A 23,329-nucleotide genomic window follows, 5' to 3' on the forward strand; every position below is an offset into this window, starting at 1 on the left:
ATCTATGCCAATCATTTCATTTTACCGGGGAGAAAACCAAGACCCATCGGTAAGAGGACTTGTCCAGAGCTAGACAGGAGCCATCCCCTACTTCGCATTCCTAGCTCACATCACTTGGTGCTGGTGCTGCCATTCGCTCCTCACCCGCTCGGCTTGAGTTTCTTCTTGGGAAGCATTTTAATGATGTTGTTCAGAGGCTCTGCGCCTGGTTCCTCAGGGGCTCACGATGGTCTAAAAAATGCTCACAGCTGGATTAATAAGAGAAGCAGCACCTCCAAACTCCTTCACTTCGGCAGGAGGGCAGGGAACGCAGCTGTTTCTGTCTCCGCATCCCAGATGCTCCTAGGGAGGCAAAGATGGTCCTTGCTTTCCCGCCTGACTAGAGTTCTGTGTTGGGCATATAGATGTCTCCCCCTCCAAGCAGCTTCCCCTGACTCCCCACCGGAGTCAGCAATCCCTCCTCTGAGCACTGTCTCAGAGAAGCTATGGCCCACTTGCAGACTAGCTATTGCTGATCCTGTCAAAGAAGCTAGAAGCTGTCTGAAGGCAGGGACCAAAGCTGACTCATCTCTGTCCCCCAGCTCCCAGCAACAGTGTACCTTGCCTAGTCATAAAACCAGTTGCTGCCATTTATTGCAGAAGTATAACAGACCAAGTTCTAGGCTAATCACTTTATCTTAAAATGTCATATTTTATCTCAATGAATCCTCAAAGCTGATCTCAGATGATCTCAACCTGCAGCAGCTTGAAACTAGAATTTGGTTGCTGGACAGAGATTGAGGTCAGGCCCTGGGCAGTGATAGCACTGAATCCTAGCCACTAGACCACCAGAGATCAGTGGCCAGTGACAAGGCCCTGGCCTGTCAGCTGTGTAGACAGGAATTTCCACATAAAGATGGAAAGTGGTGAAACAAAAGTGTTTATTAGGAGGAAAAAGAGTACTTATAGATACTGCTATTGGCTGAGTCCTTTTGCTATTCACCAGAAACTACCACAGTATTGTTCATTGGCTATACCCCAATACAAAATAAAAAGTTTGAAGTTTGAAAAAAATTAAAAATAAATAAAATGGATAACCAACAAGGACCTACTGTATAGCACATGGAACTCTGCTCAGTGTTATGTGGCAGCCTGGATGGGAGGGGAATCTGGGGGGAGAATGGATACATGTACATGTATGGCTGAGTCCCTTTGCTGTCCACCTGAAACTGTCATAATACAGTTAACTGGCTATACCCCGATATAAAATTAAAAGTTTAAAATAAATAAAGTACTTTGAGATCTTGGGGCGGGAAAGAGGGTGTGTAGATAGACACATGGTGTGCTGAGAGAGTCTCACCCTTGTGGTAGTTTGAATCACTTTTATTGTGCGTTTTCTTCTGGTTTCCTTTGGCTAGTCATTTTGATTTTCCTAATTCTGAGTCTGTATTTTGTATATCTCATGATCCTCCCATGTATGCGTGCATATTTCTTAGCCAAGATGGATTCTATTGAAGAGGCCTATGGGTAGGTTGACATCACTTACTGTGAGGTGATATCCCCTCTTTTGACTTCCAAAGAGCCTTTCTGCATACATGTAGTCAGGGAGGTCTCCTTGACTTCAAGGTTGAGGAATATGTGGTCTTTTATCTATTGTCTGTGCACGATTCAGCTCCTCTTTCACTCCTGCTATTTTGGAGTATCTGTCCATAGGGGTTAGACAGCCTGGGGCCCATCTATCTCCTACCTCTAAGCCACTCTGCAAGGAAGGTATTTCTATGCCCCCTTTTATGTCTTAGGACACTGAAAGTTAACCTGTTCACAGACCTTATTATGAAATTAATAAGTTCAAAACTCTCCCATTAAGTGTTGCTCTCCTTCCCTCGCCCTTCACCCTCTTCACCTCCAAAGTCCTCATACTTAATCAGCTTTCTTCTGCCTCGGGACTTTACCTGAGCAAATGCTTTATGTCCATCACACTCCCTCTCTCACCCAGTTAATTCTCAGCTCAGCAGGTTTTCCTCAGCACGCCCTCGCCTCACCCCTGAACTAGCTCATGCCCTCTTGGAATTAGCTCTCATAGCTTCCCTGACTTTTCATTTCTGGCATTTGCTACAGTTTGTGATTCTATATTTTGTGGGATTATACAGTTTCCCTCTGTCTCCTCCATCGCTATAAGCTCCTTAGGAACAAACTCCTTATCTATTCGGCTTGTCATTTTGTCCTTGGTGCCTGACCAACTGCCTAACATAAAGTAGGCACCCAGAAAACGTTTACTGAATGAATGACCACCTGATCTCTAAGCACATGCCCTAATCACCATACAAAGTAGAAAAAGCAGATGTTCATGAATGACTGTATCAATGAGAGAATGGATGGAGGAGGTGATCAGCCGTAAAGTGCTAGCTAGGAAAGACCAACTGCCTGGCTAGCAGAAAAAATGAAGACCCAACAGGCTCCTGGTTCACTTTCAACAAAGTAGGCTTCTTTATTAACAACAAAGAAAAGAATTTGGCCTTCACTTTCTCTTTTTTTTTTCTTCATTAAACTTTTTTTTTATTGGAGTATACTTTATTTACAACTATGAAGAACAGTATAGAGCAACCATGTGATCCAGCAATCCCACTCCTGGGCATATATCTGGAGAAAACCACAATTCAAAAACATACATGCACCCCAATGTTAATTGCAACACTATTTAAAATAGCCATGACATGGAAGCAACCTAAATGTCCATCAGCAGAGAAATGGATAAAGATGTGGTACACATATACAATGGAATATTCCTCAGCCATAGTAAAGAATGAAATAATGCCACTTGCAGCAACATGGATGGACCTAACGATTGTCATACTGAGGAAAATGAGAAAAAGACAAATATCATATGTTATCACTTATATGTGGTGATATATTTTCACTTTTTCTTTTCAATCACTGCTGGGAGCCCAGAACAACAATCAGCTGCAAATGCAAGACCAGGTCAGCTCATTTCAGAAAGGAGTCTTTAAGGGCATCTTTATTACTTCCTCCAAGCACTTTATACCCAGCCTCCCAGAACAGCTGCCTCATCAGCCCAGCCCCTGTAATCATGTGGGTGATATATATATATATATATTCCCCCCCCCCCCAAAATTGGGTTTTCAAACTTCCACTTAAAGGAAGATGAAGGGAGGAAAGTATGACCTGAGGCAACAGGAAAATCAATAGCAGGCTTTCAAAGTCATTCTGAATGAAAGGCCCAGAGGCCACAGGATAAAAAGGAAGGGGAAGAGAGCGGGGTGTGCTGCAGGCCCCCCAGGTCTTCTCAGAAGGGGTGCTCCCTTTGCCCGGGGGGTGGGAAGAAATTGGCACACTCAGATAGAAAGGGTGGTGGGATAGAGCCCCAAGCCTAATGCTTATATACAGACTTATAGAAAGTGGAGGCTGGGAGGCTTCTATGAGATGGAGTACATCCTAGCCTTTCATTTTATACCAGCCAAAAGCCCAGAAAGGTCCCACAGTAAATCAACAAAGGGCCTGGACTAGCACCCTGGGTTCCTGATTCCCATACTGAGGTCTTTCCATTACATCAAGAGAGTCCACTGTGATAGGCACAACAATGTCCCCCAAAGATGTCCATGTCCTAACCCCAGAACCTGTGGATATGTTACTTTACATGGCCAAAGGCTTAGCAGATGTAGTTAAGTTGGGATCTTGGGATGGGGAGAATATCCTGAGTTACCTGCATAGGACAATGTCATCACAAGGGTCCTTAGGAGAGGGAGCCTGGAAAGTCAGAGTCAGAGAAGGAGACACGATGACAGAAGCAGAGATGGACCCAGGCAGCCTCCGGGGGTTGGAAAAAGCAACGCAAGGGATTGTCCCCCTACAGCCTCCGGAGGAACCATAGCTGCCAGCCTATTTTAGACTCCTGACCTCCAGAATTGCAAAGTAATAACTCTGTGTTGCATTAAGCCACTAAGTTTGTGGTAGTTTGCTACAGCCACAGTCAAGAACTAATATATCCTGTGATACCTCTCAACCCGCATGTTAAGGTTGCAAATACTCCAGAGACAGGAAAAGTCAGGGAGTGCACCCAGACTTGAGTGGCTGTATATCATAGTGGTTATGAGCATGCTCTGCAGAAACAAGCCCAAAGGCCATCCACTAGATGCACTCTGTATACTCACACACTGCCAACAAGCATATGACAGTTCAAAAGAACAAATCTCTAAAACAGGCAATGACATGGGTGGAGAGAAAGAACAAGACACTGGAGGGGAAGAAGCAAAGACACAAAAGACTATGTACTAAATGACTCCAGTTGCACAGATTACAAAAATTCAAGCAAGAATCTCTAATGATAAAAATCAAAATGGTGGTTACCTTGGAGGGAGAGTATCAAAGATAGGAGTGATAAAACAGCCAGCTGGAGCCAGAAGTGTTCCCTGTCATGATCTGCTTACATATGGTTCAGTTCAGTTCAGTTCAGTTCAGTTGCTCAGTCGTGTCCGACTCTTTGCGACCCCATGAATCACAGCACGCCAGGCCTCCCTGTCCATCACCAACTCCCGGAGTTCACCCAAACTCTTGTGCATCAAGTTGGTGATGCCATCCAGCCATCTCATCCTCTGTCATCCCCTTCTCCTCCTGCTCCCAATCCCTCCCAGCATCACGGTCTTTTCCAATGAGTCAACTCCTGGCATGAGGTGGCCAAAGTATTGGAGTTTCAGCCTCAGCATCAGTCCTTCCAATGAACACCCAGGACTGGTCTCCTTTACACACAAAAATCCACTGAGCTTAGGGTTTGTTCCCTTTCTTCTAAGTTACTCTGAGTTTAGTCTCAACTCAGTGGCTGCCTAACTATGATTTTGAGCAAGTTACCAAGCTTATCCATGATGCATTTCACTCCTGTGAAATGGGAGTATTAACAGCTCCTATCTCACAGAGTTATTGTGTACACAGAAAGTGCTTACCACTGCACCTGATGCACGGCAAATGCTTCCTAAATACCTGTGGTTGTTCCTCAGGTGTGAATGCAGGGGTGAGCTGCAGCCAGTGCCCACCTGCTCACAGGGGCTGATCATGTGCTTCACTTCTCAACTCCGCAACGACACATTAGGCTGGAAATGCAAAATCGGCCATGGTGGGAGTATTTACATCACAGCTGGCCCACATGACCAATCAATGCCTTTTGTGTTGCCCTGTTTGGAAAGCCTACGTACTTCTGTGTATTAATACATGGCTGACCCCAGCCCTCTCTGGACAGAGTTTCACTTTAGAAAAGGGGGAGAAGAGATGGAGACGTGTGGTGAGGAAAGCAGGACCTGCCACTTCTCCTCTCCTCACTGGACCAGGAAGCTGGAAAGTACTCAAGGAGCCAGCCCTGAGAGACTTGAGAATGGGCCTCATGACAGCCTCAGAGTCCCCCACCGATGTCTCTTTTCTCTCACTCCTGGGCTTTAATTACATGACCCAGCCTTTCAGAACCCATCTCTGCTTAACATGCCCCTTGTGAGAGGCCTGACCCACCTCCCCACCCACCCCCTAGCACCAGGGACCCCTCTAACCAACCTCTCCCCACCTTCAGAGAGCTTGTCCAGAGTCACACTCTCTTTTCCTTCTCTGTCTGGAGCCAGCTGCCATAAGATCCTCTTTGAATCCTCTCTTTCTCATTCTTAATGTCTTAGCTCAAGTGTCACCTCTTCAGAGAAGCCCTCCTTGACCACTCTCCATCACTCTCTGTCATGTTACTCGTCACTGAGGGAAGTTGTTGTGTGTGTGACTGCCTATGTTATTAGTGTCTGATTCCCAAGCAGGACGTTAATTCCAGGATACACACTATTTTCATTATTCCTATTTTATATATCAAGAAACCGAGGACCACAGAAGTTAGGTAACTTATCCATGGTCACACCTCCAGGAAGTGACAGAGCTGAGATTTGATGTGCTTAGCTACTCTGCCGTGATGGGCTGCCAGGAAAGCAGAGCTGTGTGAAAAACTGGTGAGTCCATAAAAAAGACAGGTCAGCAGGAGCCTAGGTTGGGTGTGGGGGTGAGTACAGGACACCACTTCCAAGCTAAGAAGCTTGATAAGAGTATGACTGGAAGTTTGAAGTCTGACATCTCAAGACCTGTGAGTAACAAGGCCCGAAGGAGGCATCACAGCAGTGCGTGCAGAACGTGCCTTTATTCACTTATTTATAGAGGATGAGAAATTAATCAAGGGCCCATGCTTTGAACTGCCAGCACCTTCTCCTACAGCAGTAGGTTGGCAGGTGTGATGAGCCGAAGCTGAGGAAGGAAGCCAAATTCTGTTTTTCCACGAGACTCCTGGGTTCCCTGCTACAGGGCCTTCCCCAAGTCAGGAAGTCAGCCCTTTGGCCAGAGAAGCATCAACTCCACGCAGGAAACAGGGATCAGACGTGGGAGTGGGTGAAGATAGCTGGGGCAGTGGAAAGAGTGCTGGGCAGGAGGAATTCTCAAGCCCCATGGGACCATGTCCAGCACTCAGCACAGTGCGGGCCATGTACTGAGCACTCAGGAAATGCTTTGTGGCGGTGGTCCCAGCTCTGTATGTCCTTAGGCAAGTCACAGTCTTTCTGAGTCTCCCGTCCCTCATATGCAGAAGACAGATGAAAGAGTTGCCTATGGAGCCCTCCTCTCAGAGAAGGTGGGAAATGCCCAGCAGGGCTTCTCAGCTGGCGCTAGTGGTGGAGAACCTGCCTGCCAATGCAGGAGACGTAAAAGACTCGGGTTCAGTCCCTGGGTCGGGAAGAGCCCCTGGAGAAGGAAATGGCAATCCACTCCAGTGTTCTTGCCTGGAGAATCCCATGGACAGAGGAGCCTGGCAAGCTGCAGTCTATGGGATAGAAAAGAGTTGGACACGACTCAAGCGATTCAGCATGCATGCACAGCATGGTGGTTGAGGCTCATAAATGCTTATTGAATGACTGTTGTGCATGTTAACCATAATAACCTTGAAGAATGTGAGTTGCTATTTCAACAGCCATCTGAAAATGTGATAAGGTGTCTGGGCAGGTGCCGAGCTCCCCTCACTGGGTTCATTCCAAGAACAGCCGGGAGAGGAGACAATAGCCTGGAGTGCCGGCTCAGGCTCCCTTATATGGGAGGTGCTAGTGAGCGAACTGGCTTCTGAACCCGACAGTGAGAGTTCAAATCCCAGCTCGGCTACCTGTTAGTTGTGTGGTTTCAAGTTCCTTCCTCTCCTGGATCCTTGGTCCCCTCATCTCAAAAACTGCAATAATAGTACCTGTCTTGTATGATTGTTTGGAAAGTTCCATGATATAACAGACAAGTAACTGACTTAGCCATTAGCATGAAGTGGCCTGTTTTCCTTCTATCTGTGCCTCTGGTTGTACTGGAATGGGTTGCCATTCCCTTCTCCAGGAGATCTCAATCCAGGGATCGAAGCCAGATCTCCCACATTGCAGGCAGATTGTTTACCGTCTGAGCCACCAGGGAAGCCCTCAGATCCATCACCTCACCCATTTGGTGATGATCACTTCGGCAGACGCCAAACATTCTGGTCATTTAAAGCCCATTTCTTCCCTCTTCCTAGTATGTGTTGAACCAATGGCTCAAACAGGACCAGAGTGGGCAGAGGCTTGGCCTGCTCCCTACATCTCAGCAACGTCCACCTGCCTCCCTTTCTGATTCTCAGGTCTCTCCTTCCTCCTCTGCCATCTGGTATCCAAGGTGGGCAGCTGCTGTGTCACACACTAGACCTCCTGAGAGTGGAGGGAGATGTCCCTGGCTTCTCAGAGGGTCAACGATTATCCACGAGGTGCTGGTGGTCTCTGAGGATGTGGTGGTCCTTGTTTTGGTGATGTGTCTTTTTTTCTTAGAGTGGCATTTAACTTCATGTAAAGCCAACTCTGCAGACTCCCCTCACCCCCGCCCCTGAGAGCCTTCAGGCTCTGCCACTCAGCAAATGTCCACCAGAGAGTGACCTGTCAATCTCGCCTTCTTACAGTAGCCCCCACAGTGCAGGAGGGATTCCCCTGGAGTCCTCCCAACCCCTCACCCTTTAAATGGCCTCTAGGGAGTATGGTAAGAGGGAGGGGGAGGGAGGAAGACTCTCAGGGGAACATTGTTCCCCACAAGCTGCAACTCTGCCTCTCTCCTTGCCTTTCAATTGCAAACCAGAGGGGGAATGCAAAACTGGTTACAGGTAGCTGGACCAATCTGCTGCTTTCCAGTGGGCCCTGCAGAGGGTGTCTCTGCTAGCAGTCCTCATCAGAACTGGAAGAAAGCAGCACGTCCAGATTCTCAGCTCTGAACCTTAGACCCACTTTTAGAGGGAAGGCCAAATTCCCTCTTCATCCTGTAAGGCAGAGAAATGTTTACCGCAGCCAGCAAGAAGCGCCCACCTCAGTCTTGCTCCTAGCTGCTTGACTCGCCTCTCACCTCTCCGATTGCCGCCTCTTTGACCCACATGTCCCAGTCTTCTGATCTCCCTCCAGTTTTTCCAACCTGCCTCCAGGTTCTTTCACATTCCATCCCCTCTCCTTCCCCTTCGTCTCTTCGTCTCATTTAGGACTCAGCTGGAAGGTGGCAGCCTCAGAGAAGTCCTTCCTGACCATCCCCACATGAGGCACCTGCACTAGACATTCTCATGGCTCCCATCCTGTCCTGTTATAATAGAAGGCATTTTTCTCACAGGCTTATTTTTCAGCCCCTGCCTCTAGAATGAGGAACATGTCTATTGAGTTCTCCCAGGCCTTAACTGCTAACACAGTGGTTGGTACAGAGGAACTGCTCAATATCTATTTGTTGAATGAAAAAAATAAAATAAAATAAAATTAGCTGTTCTTTTTAAAGGCAATTTGCTTGTGACACTCCCGTATCCAGGGGTACTGGGAGGCCTAAAGCCTGGAGAACTGGCAGTCCTCTGCTCTTCCCTCTAAAGAGGCAAGGAAACCCCAGAACAGTGGGCAGGGCTCCCCTTGCCCTGCCTTTCTGCAATGCTGCCTTGGGGTGCTTGCCACAGTAGATTTGATGAGGCCTAGGGGAGCTAGGAGGAAAGAGAAAGAAAGAGACTCAAACCCAACTCTATGAAGCTAAAAAGTCACCAGGGCCTTTTTCTCCCTTAAGGTTTGAGGTCTCCCTCCCTGTGGCCTGTGTTAATGGGGTGTATCTGAGAATAACCAAGATGGTTAAGGGCTTGGGACTGAGTCTGTGGCCATTAACCAGCTAACAGGTGAGAAGGACGTGTGGGCCAGCACTCAAACAGCCGCAAACACCACTGGACTGTGCAGCAAAGCAGATCTTCATTTTCAATCCCTTTCTCTGCCACCCCTAGTCATGTGACCTTTGCTAAGTCAGTGAAATTCTCAGGACTTGATTGGCAAATAGTATTCTTTCGTTCCATGAATATCTGTTGAGCACCCACTGTGTGCCAGGGCCAGAGACTTCATTCTTTGCAATTTCCAGTGTTTTTAAGGAGAATTGCTGACTCAGATGCTTCTAGGCCCTAGACAGGTAATGGAATAAAGAGGTATGGGGAAAAGTGTGATGTGTCTGCTTGGTCTAAAGATGACAGTTCTCCCTGAAGTTAATTTATAAAAACTTGCTAGTCTCGATAAAAATACCTTCAGATTTTTCCTGCAGCTAAACATGTTGATTATAAAGTTCATTCGGAAGAACAACAAATAATAGTGAGAAAAATCCTGAAAAAGAAAAACAAAGAGTGGGGGCTAGCCCTACTAGACACTAAAACATGCTATGAAACCTATATAATTAAAATGAAACAGAACAGGAAGTCAGAGAAAGACCCATTCATATGCAAATTTAATATTAGATAAAGACAATAGCTGAAATCAGAGGAAAATGATGGACTTTTAAATTATATTCAGATCATTGGAAAGCCATATAGAAAAAAATAAAATTGCATTCATTTCTGTCATACATTAGGATAGATCCCAAATGGATCAGAAATGTAAATGTAATAAAGGAAACCATGCAAGTACTAGAAGAGAACGTTGAATTTCTCTGTAGCCAGGGAATGGGGAACTCAATCCTATGACTTAAAATCCATAAGCAACAGGGGAAGTATAGCTAAATTGATTATATTTTTTAAAATGTTGGCATGGCAAAAGTTGTTATAAGCAAAGTGAAAAGATAAACAACAAACTGGAAATAATATTTGCAACTTACATCACAAAGAGATCATACATCTAATATATAAAAGAATTTCTAAAATTACAGGAGAACACCAATAAGCCTATAGAAAAAATAGGCTAGAGAATTGTACCAATGGCCCACAGAAAAAGAAGTGGAAGTGACTCTTAACCTTTTGAAAGGTGCTCAAGTTTGCTCATATTAAGAGAAATTCTTATAAAAAGAAAAGCAAAATGATCAAGATGGCCCACTAGTAAATTAAATGCCTACCAGAAAAAAGATCAAAACTCTTTTCAGGAATACACCAAATCAGAGGCTCAACAGCATATTATCCACAATACCCCTTATACAATCAAAAATTTTGAAACCTGTGAAGATACAAGAAAAGGAGACCATACCAGGAAAAAATAATAGTAATCAAGAGAAACAGGTGCAGAGACAACACGGATATTATAATTCATAGAAAAGATCTTTAAAATGTCTACTATAATTACATTTTTAAAATTATGAGGAAAATATAAATATAATGGATGAACCTATAGAAAAATATTGGTAAAAAAATGCAAACTATAAAAAATGGGAATTTGAGAATTGAAAATATCTGAAGTGAAAATTTCAGTGGGCAAAACAGAAGATTGGGCACTACAGGAGATAAGATCAATGGACTTGGATATATAACAATAGAATCAATTCAAAGTGAAACAGAGGGAAAAAGCTAAAAAAAAAAAAAAATGAACAGAGCTTCATTGACTTTGGGATAATATCAAGCAGGCTACCATATATGTAATTAGGATTCCAGCAGTAGAGAAGATTAAGATTGAAAAAGAAAAATAAATTGAAAATATAATGACCCAGATTTGTTGAAAGATACCAGTTACCTTCAAAGAGCTCAATGGACCTCAAGCAGGATAAACACAGGGAACATACAAGCTACATTATAGTCAAGCTGTTTAAATCAAAGATACAAAGAACATTTTTAAAGCAGCCAAGGCCAAAACATACAGTATATTGTGGAGAAAAACAGAAAATCAACCACTTTTATTAAAAACAATTTGAGCCAGAAAAGAAATATAAAGACATACTCAAGATGCTGAGAAAAAGAGGAGAAAAACCACCCCGACAATCTAGAATTTTATATCCAGGGGGAAAGCCTTCAAAAATAAAAGCAAAATAAAGACATTTTCAGAACAAAAGCTGAAAGGATTTGTCATCAGGAGATCCGCACTGCAAGATATACTAAAGTTTTTCAAATGAAACATGAATGTACCTGAAGAAATGAGAGATGAAAATAATAAATATATACAGAAATAGAAAAGGTTTTTCCCTCTTTTTTTAATTTTTGAAAACATAATGGGTGTTTTAAAGCAGAAGCATTAATGTATTGTAGAGTTTATAACATATGTGGAAGTAAAATGTATGATAACAGAAAGGATGAGCAAGGAGTAAATGGAAATACACTGTTGTAAATTTTTTATATTGCATGTGAGTTGATACAGTATTAACTCTAAGCAGACTATGGTAGGTTAAGGATGCTCACTGTTTCCACAAATCAACCAGATGTAAAGCAGAGAAGTCTAGCTCAAAAGTCAGCAGAAGAGACAAATTAGAACCAAAAATAATTAATTCAAAAGAATGCAGGAAAGGAGGCAAAAGGAAGAACATATGAAAATAAAGCAAATAGCAAGACTGCACACATGAAACTAAACATATCAATAATTATATTACTTCATGCTGCTGCTGCTGCTAAGTCGTGTCAGTCATCTCTGACTGTGCGACCCCGTAGATGGCAGCCCGCCAGGCTCCTCCGTCCCTGGGATTCTCCAGGCAAGAACACTGAAGTGGGATAGACTGAACACTCTAATTCAAAGGCAGACATTTTCAGACTGGGTAAAAAGGCAAGACCCAACTACATGCTGTCATCAGGAAATGCTCTTTAAAATATAAATGATAAGATGGAAAGTGAATAATATGAAAAGATATGTCATGCATTAGTAAGCATAAGAAGGCTGGGGTAGGCAAAATTTCTTGGATAGCACACAGAAAGTACTAACCAACTATGAAATATTGATAAATTTATCTTTCTCAAAATCAAAATATTTGCTCATCAAAAGATACCATTAAGAGAATGAAAAGGTAAGCCACAACTAGGAGAAGCTATTCATAATATGTAAGTCTGACAAAAGATTTTCATCTAGAATATATAAAGAACTCTTGTAACTATAACAAAGACAATTCAACTTTTTTAATGGCACAACAATAGAACAGACACTTTCCAAAGGAAGATATAAAATGACAAACAACTGAAAAAGCGCTTTATGTTATTAGTTGTTAGGGAGATGCAAATTAAAACCATAATGAGATACAACTGCAAATCCTTCAAAAAGGTAAAATTGAAAATATGGACAACTTCAAATGTTGCAAGGGGCGCATGCACAAGAGAGAGAAAGAATCAAGCAGTAGATTAAAGAGAGTTAAGTGACATGTCAACCAAACCAAATACATAGAGCTCAGAGCGCATATGGATACAAGTTAAGATACCGAAAAAGAAATATTTTGAGACAACTGGAAATAGGAACACTGAAAAGGTAATAATATTAAGGAAATATTCATTTTCAAGGTGATGATATATTGTTTTTATTTTATTTTTTATTGAAGTATAGTTGATTTACAATATTGTGTTAGTTTTAGGTGTACAGCATAGTGATTTTGGCAGGCTATATTTCATTATAGTTTATTATAAGACAATGGGTATAATTCCTGTGCTATACGGTATATCCTTGTTGTTTATCTATTTTATATATAATACTTTGGATTTGCTAATCCCATTCCCTTAAATTTTCCCTGCTCCCTTCCCTCTCCCTGTTCAGCCACAAGTTAGTTTCCTATATCTATGAGTCTGTTTCTGTTTTGTATATACGTTCATTTGTATTACTTTTTAGATTCACATATAAGTGATAGAGTATTTGTCTTTCTCTGACTTATTTCTACTAAGCATGATATTCTCTAGGTTCATCTATGTTGCTACAAATGGCAGTATTTCATTCTTTCATGGCTGAGTAATATTCCATCGTATGTATACATATATATCACATATCACAACTTCTCAATCCAATCATCTCTTGGGCACTTGGAGTCTTCAAAAGAGTTCTTGGTTTTAAATATATATACTGAAAGTTTTACAGATGAAATAGCTGTAGGGAGTTTGAGAAATTAAGGGAATGAACAAGGAAAAACACACAAAGCAACAAGCTTTATTGCATGATGCTCAGACAGTTGCATGAGAGGGGAAGTCCACCATGGCATGAGACTGTCCAGAACGTAGGGTGGTGTGCGGGAAGGGAAGGCTCAGGGGATAAGAGGATCAGAGAGGGGATGGAGGTGTCTAGATGTAGTCTGCCCCTCATCATTATGGTGGGGAGTCTCTGGGTCAGGGAACTTGGAAGGCCCCTTGGGGGTTTCATAACCACAAGGCCCTATCTTATCAATGATCAGCAGGGGCTGGGTGAGGTTTCCAGGTTATGCAAAGCAAGTGGTCTCTAAAAATCTAAAAATCTGCTTGTTTGGGATGTTTTGAAAATAACTGGATGTGTAAAAATTTGAGTTTGGCTTCTAAACTAATGGGTCTCAATCTTTAGTGAAAAAATAAACCTAGGAATCCATACACAGAGGCCATCTTTGACTACTTTATAGCAATATATAACAGTGTACCATTTCTCAGATGTTCTTCAAAGTAATCTGGGAGAGAGGAAGTGGCTGGGAGTAATGAAAGAAGATGGGCTATGAGCTGCTAATTGTTGAGGCTGGGTGATGAGTATATAAGTGTTCATTAATATTCATTATACTTTTGTAAGGGCTTCCCTGGTGGCTCAAACGGTAAAGTGTCTGCCTGCAATATGGGAGACCTGGGTTCGATCCCTGGGTCAGGAAGATCTCCTGGAGAAAGAAATGGCAACCCATTCCTGTACTCTTGCCTGGAAAATTCCATTGGCTGAGGAGCCTGGTAGGCTACAGTCCATACTGTCGCAAAGAGTCGGACATGATAGGTTTGAAGTTTTCCCTGTAAAAGATTAAATACTCCGTGCTTTTTTGTGACCCAGGAAAGAAGGCACAGATGTCTCTCTTTCAACAAAATCTAGGTCTGAAAACCCTTCCCAAGTGGCTTGGCTTTCCTCTGGAGCTTGAAAGAGTTGCTTTTCTGGAGACCTCTCCTAAATTTCAGTGATCTAGAAGAACATTTGAGTCCCTAGTCCCTCGACAGGGATTCAGCAGGCACCAGGAGAGAATAGAAAGAGTAACAACAAGGAGAGAACCAACAGGACATGGAATTTAGGTAGCTAGGAGGGTGAAGGAAAGGAGGGAAGCAGAGCAAGGTCCCTCTCCACACACACACACACACACATACCCCAAGACCAACTTTTCTTTCATTCTTCTGTTCAATCGCAAACCCAGGCAAGGGCACCTGGGAAACATTCCTCCCAAGTAATTTGGGAGCAGGGAAGTGGGCAAGAGTAATTTTGCTAGTTATTGAGACTGGCTGGTGGGTATGCACTGGGTTCACTGATACTCTGTACCTTTGTATAGGTTCAACATCAGCCATCCACTTGCTGTGTGACCTTGGGCAGATTCCATGCTTTCTCTGGGCCACCACTTCCTTATCAGGACTCTAACTTCATTTACAGAAGCTGCAGAAATGGCTACTCAGGGGTGCAAGGCAAAGGGCTTTGTCAGGGTCACACATTTTATCAGAAATGTTCTTAACTGAGAGATCAGTAAGCGTTAGGAAAGAGGAGGGAGCTGATGGGGAAGAAAAGGAATAGGGTGGGAAGCAACACCGCAAGTCATGAAAGATAACAGAACTTGCCGTGTGTTCCCAGCTGGATAAAGAGGGAGAGATGGAGCCATGGGCATCATTTAGAGGAACACTTCAGTGCGACAACGTAATAGAAATCACCTCATCTCCTCTTGGTTCCCCGAGCCTGACTCTTGAATCATCAGTGAGTAATGATGTGGAGCCCCGCAGGCAGACACTCAGATCTGGATTTGAGCGAACAGTCCTTTGATTTGTTTTCGTTAAGACTAACAGTATCCCTGCAGATCCTTCACTTCAAAGACCTGAGAGTTTGGGAGCTAAGGGCAGGCAGCTACTGCACTGGGAAACGAAAACAACCGAAAGGGCTTTTTGCCATCGGTGCCAAGGTGAACTCTGGCTTCAGGCTGTGGATTCAAATCCTAGCTTTACCACCTCCTCCCTGTGTAACCTTCAGCAAGTTTCTTAAATTCTCACCACCTCCTCATCTGTTCAGCAAGGTTACTTACATCCCCAACCCAGAGTCTTAAAAGAGCTAACCTACATAAGGTACTTTCTCAATGTTAACTGTTATGAAAAAGTAAACAAGCCATAGCCTCTGCTGGCGAGGAACTCATAATATACTAGGAAAGATCAAGCTAGGACAGAAATGGCAGTATTGGAGGTAGAAAGTCCTAATGTCTCAAGGGTAGAAAAGATGAAGTGTCACATGCATACAGAAGAGAGAAATGATCATTCTTATGGTCAAAAACAGGGCACACTCCCGGGGGTAGTGACAGTTTTAGCTGGACTAAGGATGGATAAAGTTTGAGCAGCAGAAGCAAGATGGCAAGAGCAAGAGAGAGAGAGAGAGAGAAGCAGCACAGAGAGGCTTCCTGCAGCGGGAGGTGTGTTTGGAAAGATCAAGACTCCTATCTGGCTAAAGAATAAGGATTTGTAATGAAATGTGGAGGAGATAAAGCTGAGAAGTGGCTGGAGCTGGCTTCTGGGCTGGGCTTTTTTGGGGGCAAGGAGCAGAGAGACATACTCAAGTTCACTTAGAAAACCAGAGGTATTTTATTTATTTAAAAAAATGTATTTATTGATTTATTTGGCTATGCCGGGTCTTAGTTGTGGCACTCTGGATCTTTGATCTTCGTGGCAGCACATGAACTCTTAGGTGGCAGGTAGGATCTAGTTCTCTGACCAGGGACTGAACCCATGCCCCCTGCCTTGGAAGCACAGAGTCTTAGCTATTGGACCACCAGGGAAGTCCCATAACCAGAGACATTTTAAAGGAGAATTACAGAAAAACCCCAAGAACTGGAGAATAGGGATTTTTTTTTTTTTAAGTATCAAATTTATTTCAATATCTAGTTTCATTTTTAAATTAAAGCTATTGGACAATTTTTTGCAAATTAAAATTCATTATTAGAGGTGAGGAAAACATTAATAAGCTATTAATTACTGAAAACAAAATTATCAACCATGCATTTAAAAAAGCCATGTTAAAGAGTAAAAAGTTCCAATTATACTATTTAACTGAAGGAAATATCCTTTACCTCTTTATTTCTAATTATAACATTCTCATTTTGACACAATTTACACCTTTTTCACCCAATTAATACAATGCAAACAAAATTTTTCCAAATATTAAGAGGATATTGTTTACCATTTATGACATATAAGATAACTGTAACTCTTTAAAAGTTCCTTAAAAGAAAGTTGAAATTTTAATTTTCACTGTGAATCTGTCTGATCAAAAAGTAAAGGACATAACCACCACATGAATTAAAACAAAGAATGGAATAAAAAACAAAAGTGGTATCTATATAATCAGCAAATTATCTGATAAGACATGTTAACTACTTCACATTTCTACTTAGCATAAGTGAGAATAAACTGGTTCCAAGGTTTGGCATTTTTACTCTTAAGCTTTAAATCATAGTGTTACTCTACTCAAGTCATCTCTAAGAAAATGGCAGTGTTCATAAGTACAAAAATGATTATATCCAGTAGGTGGTATTCTACATAGTCAAGACAATTCTTTATAAAATTAGATTTTTAAAAATGCAGACTATCTGGTAATTACCAGTATCTCAAAAGCGAAAATAAGAAAAATACAGATAATAAAGAAGTACTCATTGAATAATATTATTTTGCTTTGAGGAAACCAGAAATGATTCTATTCCAAGAAATAAGTAATAATGATAAAGAGATGTAATTAATACACCATGTATCTTTTAAGCCAAACCACGCTTTTCTGCTCAGAACAACTCTTGATTTTTACATTCTTAATCTTTGTCCAGAACAGGACATTTTAAGCCATTTTTGAATAGAGTTGATAATCTAAAGCCACTTTTCTTCACAGGATGTTTTCATTTTAGTATTCACACATAAGCTGCAAAAAGGCAAATGAAAGTCAGTTATAAGAATCTGTAGCATAATAAATCCCAATTTACAGTAACTGTCAACAGAGTTCTATGCCGAAGCCGAAAAGTTGCTACAGTACAGGTGAGAACTGACATTCTTCCACAGACTCAGACTTCATTTAGTAATACTGTCATAAGATCCAAAAAGAAACCTTAATAGGTCCTTTCAAAGATGCATAATTTTCCGAACAATTTTCCTCTGGATGCACTGCCTGTTCATTCCTTCAATCCTTTTTTAGTCGTTTAGCTTTTGCAATATTTTCTTGACGTTTTTGTTTCTTCTTTTGCTCCTTTTCCCTGGCCTCAATCATCTTGGCCAATTTCCAAGACAGCACAGCACTTGCTAGAAACAATGGAGTCAGAGCCAAAATAACTGTTGTAAGGAAGCCATATGGGTCCTTTGCAGCCCATTCCACAACATACTCAGCCCAAGCCTTTAAATCAAACATCTTCGTGGAGGCCTTATGCTTGAGTAGTGGTCTCTAATTTTGTCCTGGGATTATCAGCCAGTCACAATTTCAGATGACCTTTGGTTGGCTGTCTTCTTCTTTAACTTCACCAATACACTTCTGAGAGAAGGTTTAAATTCTATATACTCCAGGCCGGAAGCAGGAAGGCAGAAGCCGAGAATAGGGATTTTTAATAGCATTGGTGTTTTGTAGAGATTGCCTGGTGGGGTTGTTTATTTAACAAGGATCCCCAGTCTAGGTGCTAAGAACAAGGTCCCTGCCCTTGAGGGCAAATAACAACCATGGAAACAAATCGGTTTGACAATTTCACATAGTGAAAGTGTTGCAAACAAAATAAAAAGCAAACTACTGGGACGAGACTGTCAAGGGTAAGGGGGTCAGCATTGATTAGGGGTGGAGGGGGGGAGTAGGAAGGTGCTCTCTGAATTGAGACCTGAGTGGTGGAAGAGCTCGTTTGCAAGGATCCAACAGAACCATGAGCTCAGAAGTCCTGAAGTAAGAGTGAACAGTCTTGGACTGGCAGCAGCGGAAGCCACATGTAAGGCCCCATCATGAAAATGCCAGTCTTCTTAGCCATGGTAAGGGGGTTGGAATTTATTCTAAGAGTGAAGGGAAGAGATTCTAGGGTTTTAAGCAGAGAAGTGACATGATCCTTTGGGCAGGTTTCAAGTCAGTCCCAGCTCCGTGTGGGTTTGCATCATCATGGAAGGCCTGGAAGCAGGATGACTAGCAAGGAAACTGCCCCAGCGTCCAGGCACAGGATCGTGTGTCCTGGGTCCAGGGGAGCTCTGGGGACCTTGACAAGGGGGTGGTTTGTGCATCTTCCCAACAAGGGCTTTGATAAATAATTTATGACACGTCTGAGGTACTGCAGACACAGCCATGGTGCCGATCTGAGAACATTGCCAGGAATAGATGTCCCTGGACATACTATTTGAAGAAAAAAGCATATTGCACAACCACACAGATATTCTATAAGCCCAACTACATGAAATTAAACACTCATTTCTGTATCAGTTTATCTACATGTAAAGAAACCTCTGGGAAGATACTCACCAGTGGTTTTTCTGAGAAGTTTGTTTTTGCTTTCCATTTTTTTTAAAACTACATTCTCTGATCTTTTCTGAGTTAAAATGTTATCAGTGAGTGTGCATCATTTATGCAAAAGCCTAGTAACTTTTGTCAAAAGAAAAACAGATGGAAGGAGGGAGAGACAGAGGGAGGGAGGGAAGAACAAGGAAGGAAGGAAATTAAGAAAATTAAAGACCAATCCCTCTGTGCCCCTAACCCTGACACAAACACACGCAGACATGCACACACATCAGAGGGCACATACACACACATACACACACATCAGAGGGATGCAACAAGGGCCTGACCACCTCCACATATGACCATCCAAGGACATCACCAGAGCCCTGGAGAGTTCCTCTTTGGAGAGCATGATTAATCCGGCTACAGCAAGGCTCGGGCACCCAGAGCAAAGATGCATCACTCCTCGAGAGGCCAGCTTTGAATTTCAGAGGCAGAAAGCAGAAGAGGTGCCTTTGAAGGCTCCCCTCCCCACCCACCTACATACACACTGGGAAGCCGCCAAACTGCCTTTAACCACAGTTGCCAGGACATCCAGGGGCAGGAGGCAAGTGTCTGAGTGGAAACAAACCAGACCCTGGGGAGGGCAGGACAGAAGGGAAAGGGGAGAAGGCGAGCAGGTGTGCTGGTCCACGGAGCTTAGTGAGCGACTCCTACGTGTCACTTTTTGTCCCTTGGCATCTATGGCTATAAGCTTCCAGCCCCCGGGTGTGATTTATTTGACCCACAGTGTTCAAAACGTTGAAATTGGGAGTTATTACATAAAGTTCTAAAAATTGGGAGTTTTTACATAGAGAGCTGAATTTCTGATTTTTTTCTTAGAAAAGTAGGAAAATGCCATTCCTTGGGCCTGCCTCCCCACAGGGAAATAATCGGGTGGAGACGACGTGCTCTTGCTGGCCCCCACGCAGTGATCTCTCTTCTCAATTACTTCCCTGGGCCATAATAGACCCGTGCCTTTGCCACCTAGGAGAAGGCAATGGCACCCCACTCCAGTACTCTTGAGTACTGGAAAATCCCATGGACAGAGGAGCCTGGTAGGCTGCAGTCCATGGGGTCGCTAAGAGTCGGACACGACTGAACGACTTCACTTTCACTTTTGCCACCTAAGATATTTAACAGCTCCTTCCCTCCTTACACGCACCTGTGATGGAGGAACTGTGTGCATTTTACGGAAGAGGAAGCAGGTTCAGAAAGGTTAAGTGATGTGTTCAAGATCACACAGCTTTTAGTAGCAAAGCAAGAATTCAAAGCTGACTTCAGAACCTATGCCCTGACCAGTGAGGCAAAGTCACAGAAGGAGTAACCAGTGAGTCATCTCCCAAGTTGCTGGCCATGGTCTCTTTAAGGTTCATTTTTCCAGAAAGAATTGGCCTTCTACCCTAGGACCACAGTGAGCCCCCTAGGTGGCAGGCGGCAGGCCTCTTTTGAGTTCAAAGGGATGTGGGCACAGTAGCAGGACCCGGGAGGGTTTCTACAGTGGGGAAGGTGAAGGAGCCAAAGGGTTTTAATGTGGGCTGAGACTGAAGCCTGAGTGGAGGAGGTGGCAAGAACCTGAGTGGGGTGGGGCGCACTGAGTTCCCATCCCCATCTCCATATTTGACCCAGGGCAGCTTGCCTTTTTCTCTTTTCTATGTCAGGGTTCTATTTAAAACCTCCTTTAGGCAAAGGGGGATTCTGCTGCTCAAAAATAGTTTGGATAAATTTGACAATTTGAGTCTATGTCAAAAAACCATAGATGGATATTTCACGTGTGGCTAAGAAGCTATCACTGGGAACCGTCAAATGAGCCCCATGGGCCATGGCCAGCCTCTTATCTTCAGCTTTCAGGAGGGACCTCCTGCTAGATTCACTTCCACCCCACAGCTCCTGAAATGGAACCCACCCTCCTAGGACTCCAAGCAGGGCCCAGAATTTGTTTGTGTAGATTTGCATAAAAAGCTTCACTGAATGAGATTCACTAAAAGCAGGTGAGATTCACGGAGTCCCCCAAAGCAATGATTTTCTCTTTGAATTTCATTTTCTCTTGAGAAGCAAACACTTCGCTTCTCTGGCTTCCTCCATCCACTGGACCTGCACTACCTTCCTTTTCCCTTATGCCACACACTCATAGACACAGATGCACATGCATGCACACACGTATACAAACATATGTATACACAGGCACACACACATATAAACACTCATGAACATGCACCCAGCAAGCTTTAAGTCACTGAACAAGTGACTGTCTGTCACAGATGATTCTAGAGTTTGATCCAGCCTAACGTCTGCCCGGGATGTAGCCCATTTGCCTAAGAAGCACCCGTCATTGGTTTGGGTGTGTAGTGGTGAGACACCCACCCCTGTGTCTCTGAGCCAGCCCTCGGGGACCAAGACTCAGCTTGGGGACCCCTGAGGACACTCTCTCTTTCTGTTCCTAGTTGCATCTAGAGTCTAGGCAGAAACCTTCAGGCGCAATGTCACCGAGACCTTCTCATCTACTCTGGGAAGCAGGGGATTACTACAATAGGAAGGAGTCAGGCATCACCACAGGATGGGGTGGAAGCTCTAAATGGACCCTCCCATCAGCGTAACATGGAGACACTTGCCACTCAGAGACCCAGCCCTGCCAAGAAACCCAAATGACTTTGTCCCTGGACACCCCAGACATGAGGCAAATGGGTTTCTCCCTCCTCCAGCCTTCATATCATTTCCTGGCCAGACCAGGTGCCTTGGGGGAGCTATGTGGGGCTCCTTGCTGGTTAAGGCTCCAAGCTGACTTCTGTCTTCTGTGTCACCTCTGGGCTGGGTCACTAACCTCTCCTCTCCCATATCAGCCTACCCACAACAAGCCCAGTTTGTTCACCTCTCCCTGTGTCCCCGAAACCTGCTCTGTCTCCCACCCAGGGAGACCACCCAGGTAGGAGGTAATGCCCACTCCCACCGCCTTCAGTCCCCACACAGCTCTTGGCCATATCCACTCCCCTCCAAACCCTTCCCCTAGTAATATTAACCAAAACAATAACCAACCTTTGCCAAATTCCTATTATGTCTCAATACTGATACTCACTTCATTTCATTCTCAAACACAAAAAATTGGAGCATTAATTGCTACCGTTTTACAGATGAGGAAATTGAGGACCAACAGGTTGAAGCAACTTCCTTAAGGTCAAACAATTTGTTATGAAAAGCCAGGCGTCATATTCAAGTCTGTCTTGCATATCTCATGCCCTTTATGGCTACCTGGCATTATATTGCACTTACTGATTTGGCCATTATCAGTTTGGCTTTGTGGGCTTCATGGGGGCAGGGACTCTCTCACTTACCACTTCCTGTATCAGCCTCTGCCACCTAATTAATATTCAGTAAATATTTGTTAAGTGAATTGATGGCAAAGTCCACACTCTATTTTTAAAACTGTTTACTAATTTTTGACACAGCAATGCACATGGTTTTTAAAAAATCAAGAAATAAAAAAAGTGAAATTTAAATCTTCTTCCTGGATGCCCAGTTCCCTTCCTCCATGGCTCTTTTGTATCCTTCCAAAGATATTAGAATATTCTATACATATGTGTGCTTATACAAATGTGTGTAATATACATGTGTCATATCATACTATACTATTGAAACCACTCTGCATCTTGATTTTTTTCACTTAATGTGTCTTGGAAATATTCACATCAGTATATATCTATACACACAAATCCCTATGCTATTAATTGCTATCCTAAGCTTCATACCCATCATATGGGTTTCAAGGAAGTCCCTGGAAACTTGTTAGGGCTAGAGTTCAGTTCAGTTCAGTTCAGTCGCTCAGTCGTGTCCGACTCTTTGCGACCCCATGAATCACAGCACACCAGGCCTCCAGTAAGTGTGATCTGGCATCATGAGTGACCTAGAATTTAGGATCAGGGGAAGGGACCTCTGAAATTGTCTGGTTTAATCCCTTTATATTATAAATAGGGAAGCTGAGGCCAAGCGGGTGGTGATGGTGGAAACAGACACTCTTAGAGCCACACTGGGAGTTCCTTGCAGATCCAGGGCGAGAGCCTTGCCTCTGCAATTCTTGGCCAGGCTCCTCTGCTTGGCAAGCTCAGAAGAAATTATAGCCAGTTCCCAGCAGAGAGAGTGCCTGGTTGGGCTTTGTCAATGGCAATGCCCTCCCAGGCAGGCTGGGGTGAGAGTGATAATGTAGGTCGCTTGGTAATCAGAAAAGAGAGCTCAAGCCCTTTAAATGACGGCTGTTTCATTTGGTCCCAGAAGACTAGATTAGCATTGATTGTCTGCACCGAGCTAGTAGATAAAAGGCCCACACCAAAAGGGAGCACCAGCCTGCAAGGATGAGTCAAAGCCCCTCACTCTCAGTGCAGCCCAGCTTGGCATCTGGGACTTCCTGAGCCCATGGGCAGCTTGCAGGAGGCTGTACCTTTCCTCCAGTCGGCAAAAGTCGGGATGGGGAGGGGGGA

General features: G+C 43.5%; 1 protein-coding gene across 1 annotated transcript; it reads right to left on the reverse strand.

Moving 5' to 3' along the window:
- Positions 1 to 16,237: 16,237 nt before the first annotated feature.
- On the reverse strand, positions 16,238 to 17,905 carry LOC104980616 (small integral membrane protein 15). The gene has a single exon (XM_010829384.1). The coding sequence runs from the start codon at positions 17,766 to 17,768 to the stop codon at positions 17,544 to 17,546; it is 225 nt and encodes a 74-aa protein (XP_010827686.1). The 5' UTR covers positions 17,769 to 17,905; the 3' UTR covers positions 16,238 to 17,543.
- Positions 17,906 to 23,329: the final 5,424 nt, after the last annotated feature.

This window comes from Bison bison, unplaced genomic scaffold (genome assembly GCF_000754665.1).
Source record: "Bison bison bison isolate TAMUID 2011002044 unplaced genomic scaffold, Bison_UMD1.0 scf7180017864505, whole genome shotgun sequence".
NCBI classification, from domain to species: Eukaryota; Metazoa; Chordata; class Mammalia; order Artiodactyla; family Bovidae; genus Bison; species Bison bison.

Excerpts from the sequence above, each read along its gene's own strand:
- LOC104980616 (XM_010829384.1), bottom strand. The coding sequence starts at position 17,768 with ATGTTTGATTTAAAGGCTTGGGCTGAGTATGTTGTGGAATGGGCTGCA.